The sequence below is a fragment of the Silurus aristotelis genome (genome assembly GCF_946808225.1).
Source record: "Silurus aristotelis genome assembly, chromosome: 2".
In the NCBI taxonomy this organism is placed as follows: Eukaryota; Metazoa; Chordata; class Actinopteri; order Siluriformes; family Siluridae; genus Silurus; species Silurus aristotelis.
Window position 1 is genome coordinate 1,466,015 of NC_139575.1, and position 11,624 is coordinate 1,477,638.

At 39.9% G+C, this 11,624-nt stretch overlaps 1 protein-coding gene across 1 annotated transcript in view; it reads right to left on the minus strand.

Annotated features, from left to right (window-relative positions):
* Window positions 1-11,091, minus strand: part of LOC310738020 (protein NLRC3-like) — a 29,332-nt gene extending 18,241 nt beyond the window's left edge. Inside the window, exons 1-6 of the mRNA XM_083562819.1 lie at window positions 11,047-11,091; window positions 7,255-7,298; window positions 7,054-7,118; window positions 5,665-5,781; window positions 748-864; window positions 392-496 (exon numbers count right to left, since the gene is read on the minus strand). Coding sequence (XP_083418945.1) covers window positions 392-496; window positions 748-864; window positions 5,665-5,781; window positions 7,054-7,115 — 401 coding nt within the window. The 5' untranslated portion in view covers window positions 7,116-7,118; window positions 7,255-7,298; window positions 11,047-11,091. The remainder of the gene's footprint in view (window positions 1-391; window positions 497-747; window positions 865-5,664; window positions 5,782-7,053; window positions 7,119-7,254; window positions 7,299-11,046) is intronic.
* Window positions 11,092-11,624: the final 533 nt, after the last annotated feature.

Sequence of the window (11,624 nt, forward strand, 5' to 3'; positions counted from 1 at the left end):
CATTCACATCTGTCTACATGTCCTTTTCCTATACACTTCCTTGCTGAGCTTCAAAATAAAACCATATTTCTGTCTAAACAAAAATATATATTTTAGTTGACTTAGCTGATGCTATATATATATATATATATATATATATATATATATATATATATATATATATATATATATATATATATATATATATATATATATATATATATATATATATATATATATATATATATATATATATATATATATATATATATATATATATGCTGTTCATTAACAGCAGTAAGGAAATGTCTAGACAAACAATATCCACTGTATGTATCTAAATTCCTCGCAGATTTTGCTTCTATTTTGAAGTTTCCCTATCAGACTTTTCATCTTTAGAATTTTATATTACCTGATTTCTTTTTTTCTGAAGTGAATTGGCTGATCCATGGACCAGTCACTTTTCACAGAGATGCAGCTGGGTCCAGATAAGTCCGATTTCTTAGCCTGAAATGGACTATAACAAAGCTTGTATAAGTGATAATGCTGTGGGCAAGAATAACAAACAGTTACCCAATAGATTTCAGAAGCACATTTATCCACAATAATTTAAAGTACACATTTTTCTGTCCAATTACAAATAAAACATACTTAATACTCAAACTTTACAGAAATCTCAAATTGCCTAATTAGATGTATTTTTGCATTACTTATATATAGGGATTTTCCCTCACCCTTACTGATAAACATGCACTCATGGATTCTTACCCATTTTCAACAGAAGAGGCCCCTTCTCTTAACTGAATTGACCGATTCATTGACTGGACACTTCTCATAGAGACACAGCTGGGTCCAGGTGAGTCTGGTCCCTTGGCCTGAATCAAACTTTAGCACATATAACAGCTTGGATGAGTCTTATGCATTTTTATACCATGCTTTTTTTAATGAATGCACAAGTCTCATAGGTTCTGTGCATGAGGTTTGGTTTTGTCTTGGCTAGCCCAAACGGGGACTTTTATATGTCATGCATGAGTACTTTTGCTTTGCTTATACATCAGGTCAAAGTCCATTTTTTATGATCTATCAAGTCTTACATTTTCTTAAATACATTTTCATTTTATTCTTCCTCCACTTTCTGTCAGCTGCATTTCTTTTTCAAAAGAGTTAATTTTTTCCTGTTAAAAGCAGCAAGTGGAGGAGATGCTTGGCAGAACTACAAAACAAAAAAACAAAAAAAAGTAAATATACAATCTAAAGAAATCCCACTAAGATACAATAGTTAGTGAGGGTTAGTGAGAATAAGAGCAGTCTTAGGTAGTGTTACAATCCCCTGACTCTCAGCAGGGGGAGTGGGTGACAAATCTTCAGCATCCTCGCCCACAGGTTTGCTTTCCCCAGTGAAACGTGAAAGAGTTCTGGAGACTATTCGAATGCACATGAACTTAGCTAACACTTGTATTAAATATAGAAAATATAATCATAATTCCATAGTCTGAAGCTGTTAAAAACCATTACATAATTTCTTTAAAAATCTGCCTCAGTCAGAGCGTAAGTACCTCGCCACATTACCGAGTTTGTTGATGTAAATGGTGAGTTCTCCACGCTCTGAGGTAAAGTTTGGTGTTCCACAAGGATTTGTTTTAGGCCCACTGCTTTTCTCTTTAGACACCAATCATGCATAAAATTATGACCACCTGCCTAATATTCAAGAAGCTTGTATTGTCATTTCAACCATATATATCTGACACAGTACACAGCAAAATAAGACAACGTTCCTCCAGAGACCTGGTGCTGCTACATTTCACAACATAAAGCTACAAAACCGAAAACATGGAGGTAAGGACTAGTAAGTGTCCTCGCCACATAAAGTGCATCGTGTGCAACCTGGTAAACTAGTCTCACTGACTAGTTTTAGTTCAACTTGGCACAGATAAACCCAAACCACAAACCATTTTGAACATATGATTATCCTATTTCTCAAAGTATCACATCTTCTTCATCTTCTTTTTCTTCTTCTTTCGGCTGCTCCCATTACGGGTCTTCACAGAGGATCATCCGTCTCCATACCCCCCTGTCCTCTACATCTGCCTCTTTCACACCAACCACCTGCATGTTTTCTTTTACCACATCCATAAACCTCCTCCTTGGTCTTCCTCTTTTCCTCCTTTCTGGTGTCTCCATCCTCAGCATTCTCCGACTGATATACCCCATGTCCCTCCTCTGCACATGTCCAAACCATCTCAATCACACCTCCCTCACCTTGTCTCCAAAATGTCCCTCTAATGCTCCTTTTAATCCTGTCCATCCTCGTCACTACCAATGAAAATCTCAACATCTTCAGCTCTGCTACCTCCAGCTCCAGCAGGTCTCTCTACAGTCCTATAAATTTCCCTTTTACTTTTGCAGATACCCTTCCATTACAAATCACTCCTGCTATCACTCTTCTCCACCCACTCCATCCTGCCTGCACTCTTTTCTTTGCTTCTCTAACACACTCTCCATTAATTTGCACCGTTGACCCCAGGTACCTGAACTCCTCCACCTTCTCCACCTCTTCTCCCTGCACCCGCACCCCTTCACTGCCCTCCCTTTCATTCATACACATGTACTCTGTCTTACTCTTACTGGCTTTCATTCCCCTTCTCTCGAGCATGTACCTCCACCTCTCCAGGCTCTTCTCAACCTGCTCCCTACTCTCACCACAAATATCAATATTATCTGCAAACATCATAGTCGAGGGAGACTCCTGTCTGACCTCTTCCATTAACCTGTCCATCACAAACAGGAAAGGGCTCAGAGCCGATCTCTGATGCAGTGCCACCTCCACCTTGAACCAGTCTATCGTTCCTACTGCACACTTCACTGCTTTCACACTGTCCTCATACATGTCCTGCACCACCCTCACATACTTCTCTGACACACCAGAATTCCTCATACAATTCCACAACTCCTCTCTCCACCCTGTCGTATGCTTTCTCTACGCTTTCAGTAAAAATTTACTGCAGGTCTGTACATCTCCCTTATTCTTAAAGATCGGTACCAGCACACTCCATTCTTCAGGCATCTTCTCACCTTCCAAAATCTTATTAAACAATCTGGTTAAAAACTCCACTGCATCTCTCCTAAACATCTCAATGCTTCTACATGCTTCTTTCCTCATTCATTAGCTGCCTTTATTGCTCTAACTTGCAGCACATCCTTCCTAGCTCGGTCCCTCTGCCTGGCCTTTTCTTTGGCTTTTGCCACATCCCATCCTTGTACTCCTGCCTACTTTTCTCATCACTCTGTCGATCCCAATTCTGTTTTGCCAACCTCTTTTCCTTTATGCTATCCTGCACTTCCTCATTCCACCACCATGTCTCTTTGTCTTCCTTTCTATTTCCAGATGTTACACCAAGTACATTTCTAGCTGTCTACCTTATTACTTCTGTAGTAGTTCCCCAATCATCCAGCACCTCTTCACCACCAAGCTCCTGTCGGACCTCTTCCCTAAACCTCACACTACACTCTTCCTCCTTCAGTTTCTATCATCTTATTCTTCTTTGAGTCCTCACTCTCCACCACTTCATCTAACTCACTCCAGAATCTTTCCCTCTCCTCCATCTCACAACCCACTTGTGGAGCATAAACACTGATGACATTTATCATCACGCCCTTAATTTCCAGCTTCACGTTCATCACCCTATCAGAAACTCTCTTCACCTCCACTACACTCTTACTGTACTCTTCCTTCAGAATCACCCCTACACCATTTCTCTTTCCATCCACACCATGATAGAACAGTTTAAACACCTCCAATGTTCCTGCTCTTACTCCCTTTCCACTTGGTCTCCTGAACACACAACACATCTACCTTTCTCCTCTCCATCATATCAGCTACCTCTCTCCCTTTACCAGTCATAGTACCAACATTTAAAGTACCAACCTGAACCTCCACTCTCCTCCACTTCTCCTTTCCCTGCTGTCTCTGTTGACGTCTTCCTCCTCTCCTTCTTCACCTTCAGCCAACAGTAGCACAATTTACACTGGTACCCTATTGTTAATGACACCTGTGGTGGTTGTTGGTAACCCGGGCCTCGACCGATCCGCTATGAAATTCTGATTCCTGATCCGCATAGTTCAGGGGGGGCCAACCAGTCAGAGACCAAGAGCCACATTTTTTACTGTGTTACCACAAAGAGCCACATCATACACATTGGCGCACATGAACATCACTCATCCCTTCCTAAATACACACACACACACACACACACACACACACACACACACACACACACACACACACACACACACACACACACACACACACTCTCAGTTCAACCAAGTCCACAATCAAAAATATAATAATTTACAATAGCGTTTTTCTTTTACTGTGCATGTTGCTTAGTGAGACTTCTGGCATTCCAGGTCAGAGTGCAACTGTGATTCAATAGCCGTGTTACTGTCAGATATTCTGTGTTCAACAGTGTGGAGGGACAGTTGGACATCTGATACAATGCGTTTTAGTTTGTTGTTTTCAGAAGACAAGATTTCAACAACGTCACTGAGGCATTATTTATCAAACTCCCCTTCATTGTATGGCTTTATTAGCCCGTGTAATGTTCCAAGCCAAATTTAAAGCTAATTTATTGGGAAAACTGTATCTGCTTTTCTGCCTGACTTTTCAAAGTGACCAACTTGTGCTTGTGAAGTTCAATCCCTTTTGGAAATTCCTGGTTGATGTTAGCATGGAGTGAGCTGAAGTGGGCTGAAGATTTGAAATGCGCTAATGACGCCTGACATAAGGCAGAATGACTTGCCATTATGTTCAACATAATAAATATAAACTCTCTAAAAATTTAAGTAAACAATTTTTGAACATATGGAAGTGTGTGTTTGTGTTTTTCTTTAATGTGCGTGTTCGCTTCGTTTGAGTTCATTACGGTATTTTTGTCAAATGCGCATGTGCGTGAGATGAAAATACCTCAAAGTTTCCCAGTAGGGGCGATAGCATTTAAGTTTTAAAAATACGTTATTAAACTTAAGTGAAGTGAACACGCACATTAAAAAAAAACACAAACACAAACTTCGATATGAACATAAGAGCCGCATGAAACCAGGCAAAGAGCCGCATGCGCCTCCAGAGCTGCGGGTTGGCCACTCCTGGTATAGTTGATTTGGCACATGTTTTACGCTGGATGACCTTCATAACAAAACCCTCCACATTTATCTGGGTTTGAGACCGACACTAAGAGTGACCTGACTTGTGCAACACTAATGGCTGGGTTGCTCAGAGTATCACACAATACACATATATATATATATATATATATACACACATACATACATACATACATACATTTTATTTTTTTACGACAAAAACAGATAAAGAAAAGAAAAATCTATGTATATTTTCAGATCTGTTAGTGTATTTTTTTTTTTATTGGGAAGAAACTGTGGTTTCAGCTGAATAGGGAAATTAAAAATAAAAGCTCCTGAAAGTTTTGCAACAATGGAATAATGCAATACTTGTGTAAAGATTACAACAATCGGGTTTTGAATGTGTTCTTTATATTATGTTTAGAATAGCAAACTAGGAATTATTTTCAGTGTGTGGAAATCAAATGTAACACGTATTATGACACATATATGATAACAGTTTCCTCTGTCTAATTTATTAAAGTTACAATCCGATGTCCTCCTTACCTGATCTCATGTTCACAGAATTCCCCTAGAATGTCATGTGGATGGCCGATTGGCTGGTTGCTTTCACCAGCAGTTTCACTGTACTCGGGTAAGTCTGATCTCTTAGCCTGAATCAAACTAAAATCAAAGCTTGTGTTTAAAATCATGACACCAGGAAATCCAACACCGAATCACTTAACCATTATTAATCATTGTTAAAAAGTATTCATGGACCAATATCCAGCAGAAGCTTCTACTACTAGTGTTATATTTGGTGATAAACAATCAGATCGGTGTTAGCTGTCTAATTGGAGATGTGCTTGGACACCACTGGACACCAGAAACTCCATTATGGCACAGCCTTGTATTTGTGTTTTTGTTTTCTTCATATTCTAGCTCAATGGATTCTTTTATATGATTTGACAGTAGTTTACAACTTGTATATTTTATGAAAAAAAAGGAAAATCCGTCACCAAAATCCTTCACCGTTTATAAAAAAAAAAACAAAGGTGGGTTTGTCTGATCTCAACCTAACTTAGACAAAGTTGGCAGGGATTTTTCGGGTATCCGCTGGATGTCAGCAAGTGCTTCCTTTAGTTTCCCGCCTTACAGACTATTTATGCGGTAATTTTCCCATTACCTTTCGCTCGCTTTTTGTTTTTCCCCTGCTGCCATCTTCCATAGTTCTTGCTAGGCTTTGCTCCACAATCTGTCCTGTTGTTTTGTTGTTAGTTCCTCTTGCCCTTCTATCCTGCTTTTGCTTTGTGTTATTTTGTCTTCTTTGTGTGTTGTTACTTTGCCTGAGGGTTTTTTTTTTTTTTGTGTGTTTCACCTCTTGGGGTATCGGATTCAAGTCGCTTTCCATTTCTGGGATCGCGGTCGGCTTATGAAATATGCGTGTATTGGTGTTCTCTCCGTTTTTGTCAACACATTCTATCGCAAATTTCGCTTTTGTTCCTTCTGTGCATGAGAATCCTTGGTCACGCCCGTGGCATATCTCTAGATCGAGCCCCGGTCATAACACAAAGTCATCACTATCATGTCAGCTCATGTCTTATAACCTCATTTAAACCCATTAAAACCTTGTACAGAGCATGTAAGTGAACTTCTCTATTTTCATAATGTGGAAAGACATCAAAATATATATCTTTTTTTAAACGTCTCCTTTTACAGCATGATTACTAAAACAGCTGCAGCTTAAGTTATTGTTAAGAAGGAATAAGAGGATATAATATTCATTTATTTCCAGAATTTCACAACAATACAGAATGTTTTCCCAGTGATTAGTAAAGAAAACACTGCCGTGTACGAGCTTTACTACATGTTTTCTTGGCTATTCTCAAAAAGATTTTGTTAACATTAATCATTTAGCAACAATCACTAGCTTTTATATTAAAATGCTCATCTCACCATTTGTCTGTTTGAATGCATTGCTTCTCAGCAGATCTCAGTTTGGTGAATGTTCCGCCCATTACCTGTAAACATGCAGAGGAAATGAGTTTAAATGAATTATTACAAATAATCACATAATGCAAACTTTTCCTATTATAAATTATATTATTATTATCATCATAAACAGCGGATTTATCGGTTTAAACTGTGGATACTCACTGTTTTCTTTGAGCTGCTTTTTGTTCCTGTTTCACAATAAGGATCTAGTGAATATTAAAAAGGAAATTTTTTACATTGTTTAGCAGAAGTTAGTCACATGAACACACACACACGCACGCACACGCAGGCACTGACAGAGTCTACACAATACACAAATGTAATTATTTAAAACAATAAGATATAAACATTGTAACCATTGTAAAGGTTCTGCTGAACGAGCCCTTGGTCTGTAGCAGTGTTCAGGTCGTGGCGTATCAAAATAACACTCACCTGAACAAAACAGAGATGGCAGAAGTGCATCCTTCACTCAGTAGAAGTGCAGACACTTATGTTTTAAAAGGCTAGATGGGCTAAAAGCGTTTTGTGCTGAGCGAACATGCTGGATCTTGTTCACACAAACATCCTCCTCAGACGCTCTAAAAGCGGTTTTGAAACAGGTGAAAATCTGGCCAGCAGGAGCCTCTGCTCTTCACGACTGCGCACTGACTGGGACATGTTTAGGGAGGCTGCAACCTGGTTCTCAGGTGAGGAGCAACTCCAGCTCCATCACCAAGAAAGCCCAGCAGCACATCTACTTCCTGAGAAAGTTGAGTAAAGCCCATTTCCCTCCCCCCTCCTGACCACATTCTACAGAGGGACCATCGAGAGCATCCTGAGCAGCTGCATCACTGCCTGGTTTGGGAACTGCACCGTCTCAGATCGCAAGACCCTACAGAGGATAGTGAGGACCACTGAGAAGATCATCGGAGTCTCTCTCTCCCCTCTATCATGGACACAGCTTACAAACACATTTTACACACACACACACACAAAACGCCCACACAGACCCCTTACACACAACCTTCACACACACACCCCTCACACACACCCCCCTCACACACAGCTGCAAACACATCTGAATCTCATCACACAGGACCTGTCTTGGTCCTGTAACATCAACACCCTGGTGAAGAAGCCTGGCAGCGTAAGTACCATCTGAGTTCCCTAAGGGGCTTTAAACTACCCTCTCAGGTGCTAAAGGCTTTCTACACCTGCACCATTGAAAGCATCCTGATGGGTAGCATCACTTCCTGGTTCTGGAACAGACCATGCAGGACAGGCGAGCTCTCCAGAGGGTGGTGTGGTCAGCGGAACATACCATTCACACCGAGCTCCCTGACCTGCAGGACATCTACAGCACGTGGTACTCTGTCTTACTCCTACTGACTTTCATTCCCCTTCTCTCCAGCGTGTACCTCCATCTCTCCAGGCTCTTCTCCACCTGCTCCCTACTCTCACCACAAATCACAATCTGCAAACATCATAGTCCACAGAGACTACTGTCTGACCTCGTCCTTCAACCTGTCCATCACCACTGCAAACAGGAAAGGGCTCAGAGCCGATCCGTGATGCAGTTCCATTTCCACCTTGAACCAGTCTGTCGTTCCTACTGCACACTTTACTGCTGTCACACTGTCCTCATACATGTCCTGCACCACCCTCACATACTTCTCTGACACACCAGACTTCCTCATAGAATACCACAACTCCTCTCTCGGCACCCTGTCGTACGCTTTCTCTAAATCCACAAACACACAATGCAACTCCTTCTGACCTTCTCTATACTTCTCCATCAACATCCTCAAAGCAAATAATGCGTCTGTGGTGCTCTTCCTCGACATGAAACCATACTGTTGCTCACAGATGGTCACCTCTTCTCTCAGCCTGGCTTCCACTACTCTTTCCCATAACTTCATGGTGTGACTGATCAACTTTATTCCCCTGTAGTTACTGCAGGTCTGCACATCTCCCTTATTCTTAAAGATCAGTACCAGCACACTCCTTCTTCATTCCTCAGGCATCCTCTCACCTTCCAAAAACTTGTTACACAATCTGGTTAAAAACTCCACTGCATCTCTCCTAAACATCTCCATGCTTCTACCGGTATGTCATCTGGTCCAACCGACTTTCCATTCTTCATCCTCTTAATCACTGCTCTCACTTCCTCCTTACTAATCCTATCTACATCCTGCTTCACATCTCCACATCATCCAACCTTCTCTCTCTCTGATTTTCCTTATTCATCAGCTGCTCAAAATACTCCCTCCATCTTCTTAACACACTCTCCTCACTAGTCAACACATTTCCCTCTCCATCCTTTATTGCTCTAACTTGCAGCACATCCTTCCCAGCTCGGTTCCTCTGCCTGGACAATCGCTACAAATCCTTTTCTCCTTCCTTAGTGTCCAACTTCTCCTACAGCTCCTCATATGCCTTTTCCTTGGCTTTCGCCACATTCCTCTTTACCTGCTGCCGTGTCTCCTTGTACTCCTGCCTACTTTTCTCATCACTCTGTCGATCCCAATTCTGTTTCTCCAACTTCTTTCTCCTTCTGCCCTCTCTTTCTCTGACCTCTTCCCTGAACCTCACACTACAGTCTTCATCCTTCAGTTTCCACCATCTTATTCTTCTTTCAGTCCTCACTCTCCTCCTCTTCTTCTTCACCTCCAAAACCATCCTACAGACCACCATCCAATGCTGTCTAGCTACACGGTCCCCCGCCAACACCTTACAGTCTCCAATCTACTTCGGGTTGCATCTCCTACATAGAACATAGTCCACCTGTGTGCACCTTCCTCCACTCTTATACGTCACCCTGTGATCCTCCTTCTTAAAATACGTGTTCACCACTGCCATTTCCATCCTTTTAGCAAAATCTACCACCATCTGCCCTTCTACATTCCTCTCCTTAAAACCATACCTACCCATCACCTCCTCATCACCTCTGTTCCCTTCACCTACATGCCCATTTAAATCATTTCATGATCTGTTAGCAGATAAACTTTCAAAAGAACAAATAAATAGACAAAAAAAAAGAAAACAAAAAAAACACACAAATGCAATAATGAAAACAGATACAGATATTTTGCGGACTGATCCGTCTCTGAAGTTACAGGATTAAACTCGTGTCTTTACTCTCCTGAAGGAATGTGGACATCGTGCTGAGACCTGTTTCATGCAATGTAAAAAAAAACTCATCATTAAATGCCAGTCTGATGTGTGGTCAAAAAAAAAGAAAAAAGATTTTCATAGATGATCATCCACACAAACTTTATAATTATAGACATAAGGACAACTTTAAAATATTCACACAAGCTACTCTTGATTGATCACGTAAGAAAACTCATTAGCATAAAACAACAACCAACTTTAATAGTGGCAATAATCTATAACTGAGGGAATATTATCCATGGTTACATTTTCTAATTTCATCTACTGGTAATTTCTGTAAAAAACGTTTTTTTCTCACTGATTGTAATCCAAAAGCAACTGGATTTATATTCAGCATTCAGTTTAGCTATAATATGCTATTGTGAGTTGGTTTGCTCATCTAAATCCATCACAACCTTCTGTAAGTGTAAACATTATATACAGTATTGTCTCCAAATACATCAATTCAGAAATTCTGTGACTTTTAATAGAAAATAATCAGAAAGTCCTCAAATTTGTTAAAAAAAACCCCATTGTTTTCAGTTTCAGGGTGTTTTTTTTTTTTTTTAGCACATCAATAATTTAAGATCTTTGAAGATATAGTTAAATATGTATTGCAAATAAAAGTAAAAAATCTAATTAAAAACATTTATTTGGTTACAGCTATTTGGTTTGCAGCAGACTTTTTTGTCAGTAAAACTTTCTTACCTCACCTTAAAAACATGAAGCCTGAACATATAGTTTAAATTACATAAAGGAAAACTATTGTAACATCATAAAGTTAAAGTTTAATTCATCTGTAAACTACTCAGAGATACTCACTGTATTCTCTTCTGAACTCCTCTTTTAACAAAGTGGTGCTGCTGGATGTGTATTAGGGCGTTTCTTCAACTGTTTAACTGCATTTTTTTTTCAAAGCAAAAGTATGTGTGTGTGTGTGTGTGTGTGTGTGTGTGTGTGTGTGTGTGTGTGCGCGCGTGTGTGTGTGTGCGTGTTATCACAAATGTATCAATTGTGCATACAGGTTTTGTTAAAGATGTTTTTAAATCTCATGGTAGACACAAATCACCTCGACTCAAAAATCACACAATCACTTATATATTTTATATTCTTATCATACACTAATTTGTTACTATTTCTTTTGCTTTGTTTGTAACCAAAAAAACCAAAAAAAACAAACAATGTTTAATGTCTCATGGTGAAAATTCACATCCTCCACAATGGCTGGCAATGGTACATACATCACTTTAAAGATTCCCTGAGGTGCAAAGAAGTGTGTATTTAGATGGGTGGGAATATGATATCTGTGCATCCAAATAATGGAATCAACATTCCGCTACAGTCTAGATGATGTAGCTCCGATTAAAAGAACATTTATTAGAGAGGAAAAACTGGCCCTG